This window comes from Budorcas taxicolor, chromosome 6, assembly GCF_023091745.1.
Source record: "Budorcas taxicolor isolate Tak-1 chromosome 6, Takin1.1, whole genome shotgun sequence".
NCBI classification, from domain to species: domain Eukaryota; kingdom Metazoa; phylum Chordata; class Mammalia; order Artiodactyla; family Bovidae; genus Budorcas; species Budorcas taxicolor.
This window is the reverse complement of record NC_068915.1, coordinates 4,935,057-4,950,280: the sequence shown is the minus strand read 5'-3', so window position 1 is coordinate 4,950,280 and position 15,224 is coordinate 4,935,057. Positions and strand designations below refer to the sequence as shown.

At 41.4% G+C, this 15,224-nt stretch overlaps 1 protein-coding gene across 1 annotated transcript in view; it reads right to left on the bottom strand.

The window, feature by feature from the left end:
- Nucleotides 1-3,204, bottom strand: part of PRDM5 (PR/SET domain 5) — a 260,338-nt gene extending 257,134 nt beyond the window's left edge. Inside the window, exon 1 of the mRNA XM_052642308.1 lies at nucleotides 3,112-3,204. Coding sequence (XP_052498268.1) covers nucleotides 3,112-3,204 — 93 coding nt within the window. The remainder of the gene's footprint in view (nucleotides 1-3,111) is intronic.
- Nucleotides 3,205-15,224: the final 12,020 nt, after the last annotated feature.

Sequence of the window (15,224 nt, the reverse complement as noted above, 5' to 3'; positions counted from 1 at the left end):
TCTGTGTATTCTTGCCACCTCTTCTTAATATCTTCTGCTTCTCTTAGGTCCATACCATTTCTGTCCTTTATTGAGCCCATCTTTGCATGAAATGTTCCCTTGGTATCTCTAATTTTCCTGAAGAGATCTCTAGTCTTTGCCATTCTATTATTTTCCTCTATTTCTTTGCACTGATCACTGAGGAAGGCTTTCTTATCTCTCCTTGCTATTCTTTGGAACTCTGCATTCAAAAGGGTATGCTGCTGCTGCTAAGTCACTTCAGTCATGTCCGACTCTGTGCGACCCCATAGACGGCAGCCCACCAGGATCCCCCATCCCCGGGATTCTCCAGGCAGGAATACTGAAGTGGGTTGCCATTTCCTTCTCCAATCAAATGGGTATATCTTTCCTTTTATCCTTTGTTTTTCACTTCTCTCCTTTCCACAGCTATTTGTAAGGCCTCTTGAGACAGCCATTTTGCTTTTTTACATTTTTCTTGGGGATGGTCTTGATTCCTGTCTCCTGTACAATGTCACGAACCTCCGTCTATATGTTCTTTAGGCACTCTATCAGATCTAATCCCTTGATTCTACTTCTCACTTCCACTGTATAATCATAAGGGATTTGATTTAGGTCATACCTGAATGGTCTAGTGGTTTTCCCTACTTTCTTCAATTTAAGTCTGAATTTGGCAATAATAACATGCAAGTATACATGTTATAAAAGTGTACTAAAACATCTATAACTTCCAACTTAAAAACCTAAAATAAGATTCCAAAATTTGTTCAGAATAAAGAACAGACTTTTAAGTAAGATCCTTAATATAGCTGCTAAAATATTTTTTTTTCTCAGATCCTTTGAGATCTGAGGCCAGAGTTCTACCTAATACAAGGTAACCTGAAACATATTTAAGTATCAGAAAACTATATGCAAACAGGTAAGGGATGCACTGATATTCAGCTTTAGCTTTACAGCACAGCTAAAATCTGCCATTCAGCTTCAGTTTTAGACCTGTTTTTGGAAGGCAAGGAGCTGAAACCTACAAGGTCATTTTTGGCATCAATGAACTTGCCCATGATCAATTACCTTATGACTGACTATCTTGTGTTCATAACTAAACTTTGTCACTAACAGTGTATCATTTGAACTTATTGCAAACATCTGCAGATTCACTTGAAATACAGGTTAAGAATTCTAGTTATGACCTAGATGAAACTATGTGTTTTACATGCTGAAGTTACATAAACCAAGAAAACAGAAGTATCTGTAAGTACTGCTGTAATATATAATTTTGGAAGCTGTTCACTCTACACCACGAAATAATTTAAAACTTCCAAATAAGTTAATTCTTGGAAAAATAATTTGGAATAAAAATATCAAAAGAACATATATCAGCCAGCTCTTTCTAGAAATCTTAGTAAAGCAAAATAAGAATAATTTAATAACTCTAATATTTCTACAATTTTAGTATATTACTAGATCCCTGGGTCGGGAAGATTCCCTGGAGAAAGAAATGGCAATCCACTCCAGTATTCTTGCCTGGAAAATCCCATGAAGAGAGGAGCCTGGGGGCTACAGTTCATGGGGTCGCCAGAGTCGGACACAACTTAGCAACTAAACCACCACCATTAAACTAATGTTTAAGAACTATGCTTTTTAAGTACTTACATTCAGTCCTGAGACCTTCAAGAAAAATCCATTTGTGAATTTTCATTTCTTGAGAGAAAATTAAAAATAGAATCTCAATCTGTGAAAGAGCAGAAGTTTACCATTTGGGCAAAAACACCTATCCAGATAAAGCGCTGACACCTGCTTTTCACCTTGGAGCATTCTCCCACTCTCCTATTTAAAAGAGTAAATAGGGGGTTTATCACTCCCAATTTTACCCTGGGTGTTACTTACAGCCCCTGCTGTCAATGAAGGCCTTCTGAAGCACCTTCCTTCACCTGCTCCTTAGGTGAGGGGGTGGGGAAAACTCATACTCAAATGAAAGATATCCCTGTGTCTCAGGTGCATCTTGCGAAGCTCCTTTAGCCCACCTTCACAGAACAAACATGCTCTCGCCCAAACCTCACCCCTAACAAAGTCGGGGTGACGGGTGCTGGGAAGATGGCAGAAAAAGACCTGAAAACAACATGGGCTTTGGACCAAGAAGCAAGGGGTGGCAGCCTAACTCACGAACTCAGAAGGAAATTCAACCTCCAAGTCCTTCTGTTCTCTCCTCTCCTGCACGCAGATTAAGACTGTTCTCGCAGGAGTGTTACGCCAGTGAAGCTACCAACAGAAATAACAACAGCACGTGTGGGCCCTAGCACCAAGTAGCTACTCAGTAAACGCTGGCTCTCCCTGTCCTGCGCACTTCATTGCTGCCTCCTCGGTTTCAGCTATTACCTATCCTCCGGAATGGCAGCTGTTAACAGTCTCAGCAGATACAAAGTCTTGGTATTTTCCCGTAGTCTCGCCTCCTGAGCGTTTGCTTTCAACCTCCAGCATTTCCAGTCCATTCTCTGACAAGAACTGCCATGTGCTGGTCCTACTCACGTGTCTCTAAACTTCTGGAAGGAGAGAGGGAGAAAAATCCAGAAAAACTGAAAGGGGCCGAGATTCATACATTATCTAGACGGCACCTCCCAGAACTCACATTACACATTTTGAAAAGAGGGGAAGAACTGCCGGATGCCAGAATGAGATGCTGAGGCCTGCGGTAACGCGGCGCTGTGGGCAGCGCCCCCACCCCCATCCATCCCCACCGGGGAAGCGAGGCGTCTCTGGCCACATTTCCACATCCTGAAGCAAGAAAGGCGGCGGAGCTGCGTGCGCGCCCGAGAGACCGCCGCCCGCGCGTGCCTCTGCCAGCGCCAGGACAGAGCCCCCCGGCGGGGCCGCGGCGGCGGAGGCAGCATCCCGCCTCACTTCCTGCAGCGGAGGAAAGACATCTTGCCGCAGGGCGGCCGGCGGCGGAGCGCGCCCCGCCGCACCTACGTGGCGCCGCCGGCTCGGGAGGACTGGGGCTCGGAAGCCGCCCCGCCGGCCCGGCTCCCCGCGGGGCGCCCGCAGAGAGGCGACGCGCGCGGAGCCCGCGGGCGCGGCTGAGGGGCGCGCGGCGCGGCGGGCCGCCGCCGGGTCACCCACCTTCCTCACGCGGCGGGCCGTGAAGAGCCCCATGCCGTCCTGAACGCGGGAGGACTTCAGGGAGAACCTGTCCGGCACGTACATGCCCAGCATGCTGCCGCCGCGCCGCCGCCGCCCTCAGCGCCGGCACCGGGGAACTGGGGTGCCGGGGCGGCGGGGAGAGGCCGGCGGGCAGGAGGAAGTGGAGCCTCCCTCCCAGAATCCCCACCTCCCGCCGACTCCAGGATCCCCCGCGGCCCGGCCCCTCCTCGTCCCGGGTCCGGCTCGGCCGCGAGCGGCGGAGGCCGCGGCTGCCACGGCGGGCGCGGGGGCGCGGGGACGCCGCGGGCGCACGCCGCGCGCTGATTGGCCCGAAGTTAGCGGCCCGCACCCGCGCGCGGCGCGGAGCCTCGAACCCGGAGGCCGGGGAGCCGAGCCGCCGGCGCGCGCTGCGCCCGGCTGGTGGGCCACGTGCCCGCCCTTCTCTGGCCTCTGGGGTTCGACTCTGAACTAGTGCTCCCAGTCGGGGGATTTTACACTCTTCGGCTGCAAAACTAAATGGGTCTTGACAGAGCTGGGGCCATCCTCCCAAACAACTTTACAAGTTTCAGACCGAAAGCATACTTACTGCCTAACTACTGAGAGCAGTCCCTGAGCTCTAGGAAGTTTCAGCCCTTTTACTTGTGAGGTCCGCATCTTTGGATTACTTCATGCTTATTTCAGAGGCTTAAACTCCTAGGGGACTAATAAATACGTTGATTAACGTTCAGAGACAAGAGGGTATACGCAGCCTGCAAGTAATCCATTTCAAGTTAACTCGAAATTTGTCGTGAACAATTGAAGTAATATTTAAATCCAGTAGAAATTAGTTCTGTTATGGTGTCCTAATCCCTGGGAATCCAAAGATAAACTATCCCCGCGTCTTCTCCTCCTGGAAAATCACCAGACCAATTGCAGATTTTCAGTCAAAATGTGAGATGGGGGAGATAAAAGGGAGTGACCAAACAATAGAATCTGGAATTTCCACCGTAAATTAACAAGTCTTCTTTTAGTGTTTTTAATAAAGTTAGTAGATACTGCAGTGGCATTCAGAATTTCAAAAGGATGTTTGTTTCTTCAGGAGGAACTGGAATCTCTCTTCTCATTTCTCTGGATATTCTTGATCATTTTCCACACTGGGTTCTTTTCTCGGAAAGTATTTGATGTTCTCAATAAATATTGTTTCTTATAAACCGATAAAATAATAACAATTTTGACAAAATTAAAGGCACACTGTTAAGAAAAACTCATCTGAACACATTTTAAAAATCTTATTGGCTTTATTCAACCATTCATGAGTTAGACAACATCCACTGTGACTGAAAGAAAGGAGCTCCGAGGACCTATACAAAATGAAAGGCTTTTATAAGCAGAAGGGCTTAGGAACAACAAAGTCATACCAGGCAAAAAACGGATTGACTATTGAAAGGTATCTTTCTTTTAGGGGATGTTGGGGGTCTATCAGGCATATCACCTAAACTAATGCTGATCAAGCACCTACCTATTGGCTGGCCAAAGCTCCCATTTTCTAGGAGAGCCAAAATTTGGGATTGTCTCAGTTTTGATGGAGAATTTAGTATAAGGAACTCAATTTGGGGCCTGTTGTCATGTTTTTAGCAACACAGGTAGAAATGATTCCTGTCTTCTAGGCTAAGGAAAACTTTGGAACATAAAGAGTTCTAATTTCCTAAGTAGGAGAATTTTATTAAAGTTCAGAAAAAGGTTTTTGAAAAAGGATTAAGAAAATCATGTTAATAGCGGTATTTGGAAATTTTAAAGAATTAATTATGAAGAAAAAATAAACCGAAGGGTAGGTGGCTAGGGATGAGAAGAACAAATGCCTTAATCATTCTCTGAGTTCTGATCTCTTTGACTTACCATTGACGATATCTAACTTTTCATAGGGGTATGTGAATTAACTTGGGCTTCCAAGATAGCACAGTAGTAAAAAATCCGCCAATGCTGGAGACTGAGGGGCGGGGTTCAGTCCCTGTCCCTGGGTTCAGAAGATCCCCTGGGGGAGGAAATGGCTACCCACTCCAGGACTCTTGCCTGGGAAATTCCATGGAATGCGGAGCCTGGCAGGGTACAGTCAACAGAGTCACAGAGTCAGACACAACTGAGTACACACATATCAATAAATAAAAGAAGTTTGGGGGAAATTTGAAATTAGACGGCCTTGAAGCATGTAATATTGGTTACTAAATATGTCTTGATTAAAAGTCAACTCTGAGGGACTTCCCTGGTGGCCCAGTGGCTAAGACTCTGTGCTTCCAATGCAGGGGGCCCAGACTCGATCCTTGGTTGGGGAACTAAAGATACCATGGGTGCTGCTGTGAAGACCAGGTGCAGCCAAATAATTAAATAATAAATAAAATAAATAGTTTTTGAAAAGTTAATTCTGAGGATAATCCGAGATTTTCTAATTAGTCATTGGTGAGCTGAGAATCCATTTGTTGTTTGTTCCTCAAAGAATCTGGACTAAGTAGGTTTTCCAGGAGTCCGTTCAGCCAGAGCAGGTCCACTGAAACCAGCTGGAACCAGACCACAGTCCAGAGGTATCCTGGCATGTTCCCCGGGGCACTCACTCCCTGTCATACACAACCTTTCAGCCCTGACCCTCAGGCCATCCCGGCTCCTCTGCCAGATGCTCTACTGTGTCTCTTTGGGCACAGAAGCTTCCACGGTTTCTGATCACTAGAGAGAAAAAGAAAAGTTTCCTGGACTTAGCCTCGTATCAAAGTTTTCCGATGTAAGCCTCATTCACTGATGACCCACACCCTGGCATAACTCCCGTTTTATTGCTGCTACGTTTCTGGGGGAACCAAGTCTTCATCTTGAGAATGCTCATCTTTCCGAAAGTAGCTATCTTTACTAATTAGGAAACAATAAAAAATAAATTAGTTTGTAAAGATTAAATCTGAGATTAATAAAATGAGAAATTTTCTGGATCATCTATGAATCTCTATCAGAGATTTTGTTACAGCTAACACAAACAGTATATTTCATTAAAGCATGGAGTGTTCTTTTTATCTATTTGTTGGATTTTTCTGAAGATCTACGTAAAACACAGAAACCAGAAACAAAAGCTCTTAAAAATAATCTATCTTACAACACATAAAAAGGGATACATATTTGCCAAATCAAAATGAACAATACTGACCGGAAATTTGATTTTGAAGCCCTTAAGACAGTAGTGGTAGAATGAGTCATTTCTTTAAGCTTTTAAAGCTAGAAAATGACCTTTCAATATTGTCTTTGAAAAACGGGAAATTAAAAGTCTGCTTTATATCAAGAGTTTAAATCCAGTCTTAAAAAAATAAAAAAAAACTACACAATCTTGACACAGAGAAATGACTCCAAATAAGTTTTTCCTTACTTTCAAATTTGTTTTTGGAGGACATTTTTTTCATTGGTATGCCTAAATCAAGCTCTAGTTTTTTAATTCAAACTTCTATACAGGTGCAGGCCTTGTTCTTTTGCTACAGGGGGAAGACTTAAGTTATAATTCTGTAATAGTTAATTATTTTACCACACATACCATAAAATCTTTTCATTGTGTCTCAGTTATTAATTACTGTTACCAACTCTCGTGATAGATTAAAAGCCTGATAGAAAAAAATAATGAAGTTTGTTTATCTTTTGTCTCCTTGGAGTCAGAAGGATTGTATTGAATGACTATAAAACCAAGTTGCCTGAGCAGAAAAGAATAAAGATATATTTTTTGCAACTCAAAAAAAAAAAAGAAAAAAATCTTAAAAATAAAATCTAGAGTTTGGTTGCTGGATGCCTGCTCTGAAACCATCCTTTCCATAGCATTGATTCCATAGTCACAAGAGTGCCATGAAAAGATGACACTGAAACCTGAAAATGTCTGCCCATTAAATTTTCTTTCATCTCTTGCTTTTGAATGATGACAGCAAAGATTTGTATGCAGTACCAGAGAAGAATCATAAAATTCTTATTTGTATGCAGTACCAGAGAAGAATCATAAAATTCTTTGATTAGAAGGAACCTAGAAGTTGTTGGGACTAGAGTGAGTGTTGTAAAAAGAAAAGCCAAAGGACAAATCAGTGGTCATCTCAGCCACCCCCAAAGTTAGGTGCTATTCATGGAGCAGTTATGGAAAGGTAGCATGAAGCTAAAGGAAAGTGAAACCAAGAAGGATAATTATTTCCTACTATATGCCAGAAACTGGACCAGGCTTTTCCTATTCATTATCTTAAAGCCCTAAAACAGCCCTAACATAACAGCCCTGCAAAGAAAATGTATTAGCCCCATTTTATACACAAGAGATAGGTGATTGATCTTACTCAATTTCATGCACCCATGAAGTGGTGAAGGTTAAAAAAACAAAACAAAACAAAACTCAGAACTGGTTGATTCCAATGTCCTTGATTTTATCTCCAGCTGATTCAGTCTGACTCACTCTCTAGTGAGGCTTAGTAGCACCGCTGGGCGTTCCAGACGGCTCAGTGGTAAAGAATCTGCCAGCATCGCAGGAGACACAGGTTCAATCCCTATGTCAGGAAGACCCCCTGGAGGATGAAATGGCAACCCACTCCAGTGTTCTTGGGGGGAAAATCCCATGGACAGAGAAACCTGCTGGCCAAAGTCCGTAGGGTGGCAAAGAATCAGACCCAACTGAGCCACTGAGCGCACACACGCACACACACACACAAGCACCTCCAGAACAAACAGATCTCCCCCTCTTTCTCTTCTCTTTCATATCTCCTTTCCAATTCTCCTCCACCTCCTCTAGATCTGAGCAGAAAATCTGGCCAAGGTCAAGTAAATAGTTACCCTGTGCTCAGATGCTCCTATTCGATCCAAGTGACTATGTCTAAGAAAAGACAGAGTTATGTGATTCTCCAAGGGATATCTCTCATCAGAGAGGACTCTAAGACCCCGCTTTTATGAAACGTTTCTCTGAACCTGACAGATATTTTGAGGATTAGCCAGTTCATAACCACAGCCTAGCTCATCCACAAATTTTTAATCCACAGAAATAAGATTTAAAAGAATCAGTAATTAACCAAAAAGAAATACCAATGCTCTTACGTTTGTCAGAGCCACTCAATTTGTCGTACTGGTTTCTCTTTCCGCTTGCTAAAATAAAATCGTTACTGAAACATTGTTAAAAATAGGTGGATCACCTTAATACGCCATTCAAATGAGTAAGGAGGAATTTAGTTTAAGTGATTATTTTCTGTAAACTCTCTGATATAGGGAAACAGTAGAAACAGTGTTAGACTTTATTTTTTTTGGCTCCAAAATCACTACAGATGGTAACTGCAGCCATGAAATTAAAAGACGCTTACTCCTTGGAAGAAAAGTTATGACCAACCTAGATAGCATATTCAAAAGCAGAGACATTACTTTGCCGACTAAGGTCCATCTAGTCAAGGCTATGGTTTTTCCAGTAGTCATATATGGATGTGAGAGCTGGACTGTGAAGAAGGCTGAGCGCTGAAGAATTGTTGCTTTTGAACTGTGATGTTGGAGAAGACTCTTGAGAGTCCCTTGGACTGCAAGGAGATCCAACCAGTCCATTCTGAAGGAGATCAACCCTGGGATTTCTTTGGAAGAAATGATGCTGAAGCTGAAACTCCAGTACTTTGGCCACCTCATGAGAAGAACTGACTCATTGGAAAAGAGTCTGATGCTGGGAGGGATTGGGGGCAGGAGGAGAAGGGGACGACCGAGGATGAGATGGCTGGATGGCATCACCAACTCAATGGACGTGAGTCTGAGTGAACTCTGGGAGATGGTGATGGACAGGGAGGCCTGGCGTGCTGCAATTCATGGGGTCGCAAAGAGTCGGACACGACTGAGCGACTGAACTGAACTGAAACATAATAATTATTATTATAATGCTTACTAACTCTTTAGCATGGAGGCAAAAATCAACTTTTTCTGTATAAAATGTTAATTTAAAATAAAGATCATATTTGAGTCCTGATGTCTTAGTGACCTCTCAGTAAAAAGGGGAACATATGCAACTGATGATGTTAATTCCTTTCTGAATTGGGGTCTCCATAAGGCCTCCTCCTCTGCCCATTGTCTCTGCTTAGATTTGGCAGATTGAAGTTTCACAAAGTATTTCATCATCAGAGGTAAGCTTCTAACTCTATCCTGTTATGCTGAGTATTAATGCAGTCATGGCAAATTAATATTGTTTGAAGATCATTAATTTTAGAACTTCCTCTGTTGTTTCCATCTGCACCCAAGTACCATAGTAACATAAATTTACATATGAATGAAGAATATATTACTTTTCTTAGCATTTTGGGTGAACTGAAGAAAATGATGTTCATCAACATTGGTTTACCTATTTCAAAGTCTTTGTAACTAGCAATGGAATATGAGTGTCATTTATTTCTAACACATTAACAAAATCTTCTGTTGCTGAAATAGGTCCGTAGATCTTAAGCTTTTATATCCAAATCTAAGTTGTGAAGTATAATATTTAAATGGTAGACGTGACTAATATAAGAAACAATGGTTTTTTTTCTGAAAGTTACTAATACTGCTTGCCCTAAAGGTAATTTAAAATCTTTGTTATAAAAAACTTGTCAACATACAGAAAACCAGATTGGAAGACTTCTAGCTATGTGACAGGTGTATTCTCTAGAGAAAAGATAGCACAAATAAATAAATAAAGTAAAAACAACAATTATACCATGGGGTCAAATGTTTCCTCCATGAGCTATAATCCAGTCTTTGCACTGCTGTTCTCTTTGCCTGAGGAATTCAGTTATTGTAAGATTTTCTTTGCAAAAGGCCACTATGCAGCTGCGAAGAAAAAATTGGCATCATGCTGACTCCTCATCATTTCTGAATGTTTCTGCAAAATTTTGCCACAAAAAACCTTAGGCCCGAAGGAAGCAAAAAGACTTTTTTTAAAAGAATCACACAGATTGTGCCAGAGTTTGTGCTAAATTATATTGACTATCTGCAAAAATAGCTTCTGGAAACTTCTTTCTTCTGACAGAACTGCCAGAGGATTGTCCCTCCATTGCTCCTACCATGGGGAACTCCCTTCCTGTTATAAGAGCTTCCAGTCTCTCCGCTGGAGTGGCAAGGAGCCAGGGATACAGCAAGAATTTTTGAATCAGGAAATATGGAGTTTTGAACCACATATCTGAGACATATTAACTTGAGTCCATAGGAAAGGTTAATAACCCCTGGAAAACTCTACTTCCTTGTCTGAACAATGATTCTGACAATGCCTACTTTGCAGAGACCCAAGCACAAAATAGTCTCAAAATAAATGGCAGTTATTATCATCATGGATCAGAACTAAGCCTCACAGCTATACTTCAATGTTTTTCAACAAGCCATCTGGATTTTGCTATAATTACACAGAAGTGAGTCTATGAACTTCTACTGTGGCACATGGCAGACTCAATCATCCTTCCAGGGCAAGAAGGATGTCTTTAATATCTGCATAACACTGCCTATAAGACAATACTGCTTCCACAGAGACAAGATGTATTGTAAAATTTCCTAATGAGAGCTTGTAGAAAACTTTTTCTTCCCTGAGCTCATGGATCCCTTTTGTCTCTCAAAGGAGGAAAAAATAAGTCTGCATGCATGTGTGCTAAGTCGCTTCAACTCTTTGCAACCCTGTGGCTGCAACCAGCCAGGCTCCTCTATCCATGGGATTCTCCAGGAGAGAATACTAGAGTGAGGGGTTGCCATGCCCTTCTCCAGGTCATCTTCTCAACCCAGGAATCAAAATCATGTCTCCTGCATTGGCAGGCAGATTCTTTACCACTAACACCGCCTGGGAAACACAAAAATAAACCCACTAGTAATTAAATTGTGTCAAATATATTTTGTCAGTTTGAAGTTCTTGGTTATAGTCCCAATTTATTTAGAACTTCATAAATTCTTCAATCTTTAACTCAAGTTATGTGTCATCCATTTAAAAAATAAATCTTTAAAATCATTATACCACCTCCCAGAGTATTGGAAATAAAAGCAAAAATAAACAAATGGAACCTAATTAAACTTAAAAGCTTTTGCACAACAAAGGAAACTGTGAGCAAGGTGAAAAGACAGCCTTCCGAATGGGAGAAAATAATAGCAAACGAAGCAAGTGACAAAGAATTAATCTCAAAAATATACAAGCAACTCCTACAACTCAATTCCAGAAAAAAATAAATGACCCAATCAAAACATGGGCCAAAGAACTAAAGACATTTCTCCAAAGAAGACATACAGATAGCTAACAAACACATGAAAAGATGCTCAACATCACTCATTATCAGAGAAATGCAAATCAAAACCACAATGAGGTACCACTTCACGCCAGTCAGAATGTCTGCGATCCAAAAATCTATGAGCAATAAATGCTGGAGAGGGTGTGGAGAAAAGGGAACCCTCCTACACTGTTGGTGGGAATGCAAACTAGTACAGCCACGATGGAGAACAGTGTGGCGATCCCTTACAAAATGGAGACAGAACTGCCATATGACCCAGCAATCCCACTGCTGGGCATGCACACCAAGGAAACCAGAATTGAAAGAGACACGTGTACCCCAGTGTTCATCACAGGACTGTTTATAATAGCCAGGACATGGAAGCAACCTAGATGTCCATCAGCAGACGAATGGATAAGAAAGCTGTGGTACAAATACACAATGGAATATTAGCCATTAAAAAGAATTTGAATCAGTTCTAATGAGGTGGATGAAACTGGAGCCTACTATACAGAGTGAAGTAAGCCAGAAAGAAAAACACCATTACAGTATACTAACACATATATATGGAATTTAGAAAGAAGGTGACGATAACCCTGTATGCGAGACAGCACAAGAGACACAGGTGTATAGAACAGTCTTTTGGACTCTGTGGGAGAGGGCGAGGGTGGGATGATATGGGAGAATGGCATTGAAACATGTATATTATCATATGTAAAATGAGTCACCAGTCCAGATTTGATGCATGATACAGGGTGCTCAGGGCTGGTGCACTGGGATGACCCTGAGGGATGGGATGGGGAGGGAGGAGGGAGGGGCTTCAGGATGGGGAACACATGTACAGCCATGGCTGATTCATGTGAATGTACGGCGAAACCACTATAATATTGTAAAGTAATTATCCTCCAATTAAAATGAATAAATTTATATTTTAAAAATTAATAAATAAAATCATTATATATTCCTGCTACAAATATTTTAGAACTCCTAACCAAGGAGTGTGCCAAGCACAAGGAATATGTAATCCAAGTTATCAGACTTTGAAAATTAAAGGGTGCATGAAAATATCTCTGTAACAGACACTACTTCAGGGTGAGACAAGGAGAAAAAGAGCCTATTTAATGTGGTACAAGAGATGTCCCATGGAGATCTTGCTTCTGTCCAATTGGAGACAGTGAATTTAGGGGAAATAACACCTTCCTGGGGTTTCCCAGGTGGCACTAATGGTAAAGAACCCGCCTGCCAATGCAGGAGACCTAAGAGGCCTGGGTTCCATCCCTGGATTGGGAAGATCCCCTGGAAGAGAGCAAGGCAACCCACTCCAATATTCTTGCCTGGAGAATCCCATGGACAGAGGAGCCTGGCAGGCTACAGTCCATGGGGTTGCAAAGAGTCAGACATGACTGAAGTGACTTAACACACATGCAGCAACATCTTCCTGGCAAGGAGGCTTCAACATTATTTCTGTCACTGTGGCCTTTATTTGACTAGTAGAAAGGGAAGCGAAGTCACGTTAGAGACAGAGCACCGTAGTCCTGCACGGACACAGCAAGCATCCTGCAGAGCCTACGGGAAAGAAGAAAGCCTCTTCTGAGCATCAGCGGCTAACAACTCAGCTGCAACGCACTGTGTTTGAGCAAGTACCTGGGCAAAGAAGAGACTTGGCTGCAAAATGCCTAAAGGTAGAAGTTGATGGGACATTTTAAGTGGAACGAACAATTATAACGAACATATGAAACATGATAGACACAGAAGAGGACTTAAAGTGGCCAGAGCTGATTCTTTATACACCAGAAACGGGAAGACATGGAACAAATACTTGAACCCGATACATCTAGCATGTGTAGTAAACTGTACACATAGCCCAGGATATATTGGGGTGAGGACTACACTGAAGATTGTTCTCAGTAAAAGAATGAGCCCTATCATCTTAAACAGACCTTTCATTAGGTACTAAAAAAAATTCTCCAAAATTATTTAAATATCAACACAGAACTGAATGTTCTTTACCCATCCTTTGCCATAAGTCTGATGCCCCGAGTGAACAGTGAACCATAAGCACCATCCCTTGCAGAGTTCTGAGTACATAGGACTCAAATTTTTCTGGGTATACTATGTTATTCCAAGATTTTTAGAAAAGATAATTAAAGTCAATACCAAAGAAATAGAACTATTTGGAATCTTTGGATTCCAAAACTTTTGGAATCATTTTCACACAATGAGAATGTGAAGATGAAATAATATGAGTTAGTCTTTAAACTGTTTGGCTCATTTATTTCAGATTCCTGTGTCCAATATTTCACATATATTCCCCCCTTCCACCCTCTGTTTCCTTTCCCTTTTCCTGCCAGTCTCCTGGAGTGCCAGTATGATTATATGCTATAAAAAATATTTTACTCATGCAGTTGAAATGCTTTTTAACTTGCAAGCTCAGTAGAGGAAAATGTGGAGGTGTTTAATTCTCCAGTTTTTTTTTTTCTTTTTTTATGGAAAATAAAACTCAAAATCTGAAAAGTAGCAACCTGCAGTAAAACATTATATTTCTTCTTTTCCCAACAGGTCTAAATGGCATCAAGTTCAAATACTTTATTATAGATAATCCTAGCCAATTTAAATGTCCAATTTCTCAATAAAACATGAATCAGGAAAAGTCGATATCTTTGTAAATGTGCTTCCAAATTTTGCCCTCAGATAGTCTAACTAAATTTCCACCCACTTCAGTGGGAGTTATTAAAAAGTACATCTGAGGGGAGAATTTGGCCCATGAAATTTAAAATGATTGTAGGGTAAGTAAAATATTTCTATACTTATGATTATATAGTAGCTGTGAAACTTTCAAAAGGAAGACCTTAAAAGCCCATAGTATAGCAAAATTCTACTGAAAACAACTTGCTAATTTAACTAGCTTTGGAGAGTTTAAACTCATTTAAAAGAAAACATCTAATAAAGAATGCTTTATTCATTCATTCAAAAATATTTATTTATACCAACATCATTTTTTTCAAAGAATAAGTATTTCCTAGCACAATAATATTCCATATGGTGATTAGCTCTAATGTAAAATATGAAAAAGCTCCAACCCTTGCCTATGTTAAGAAAGAGATCCATGTGAAGTATTTAGTTGCATCATATGATCCTCACACTTGTTCTAGAGCTAGAGATAAATATTGAATAACTAAAATAATTTTAAAACTACAGAAAAACTGGCCTTAATTATTTTTAATTATTTTCTTCACTGGCTTCACATGCCAAAGCTTGTTTTAGACCTTTAGTGATACAACCTTATTATATTTAACAACTCCAATTTTCCTACTTTAGGAACGGTTCTGCCAACATCTCTGCTTGAAATATGAACTCGCTGTTTACCAGCTTTCTTAGATTTATTTACTTTTTTTGGCCTTGCTACTCATTTTGGGTGGGATCTTAGTTCCCCAGTCAGGGATCAAACCCATGGTCCTGCAGTGGAAGCTCTGAGTTCTAACCAGTGGACCACCAGGAAATTCCCCAGATGTCTTGGATTTAGATTCATTTTATTGCTGTCTTACCTCTTCCCACATCACCTCCCATGTAAACCATGGAGGCTCTCCATAGTTTAGACCCTCAAGGCCTCACAGTTCAGCATCTATTATTTTTATACCATTCATACGCTGGCTGTTTGTTTTTTTTTTTTTCTTGAATGCATGGTAGATAGTACAGCTAGATTAATATTCTTTATATATTATCTTGACACTTCTCTAACAACTTGAATAAATCTCTATCATGTTCAGTCATTCAGTCAGTCACATCCTACTCTTTGTGATCTCATGGACTGTAGCCCATCAGGCTCCTCTGTCCGTGGGATTTTTCCAGTAAGAATACTGGAGTGGATAGCCATGCCCTCCTCCAGGG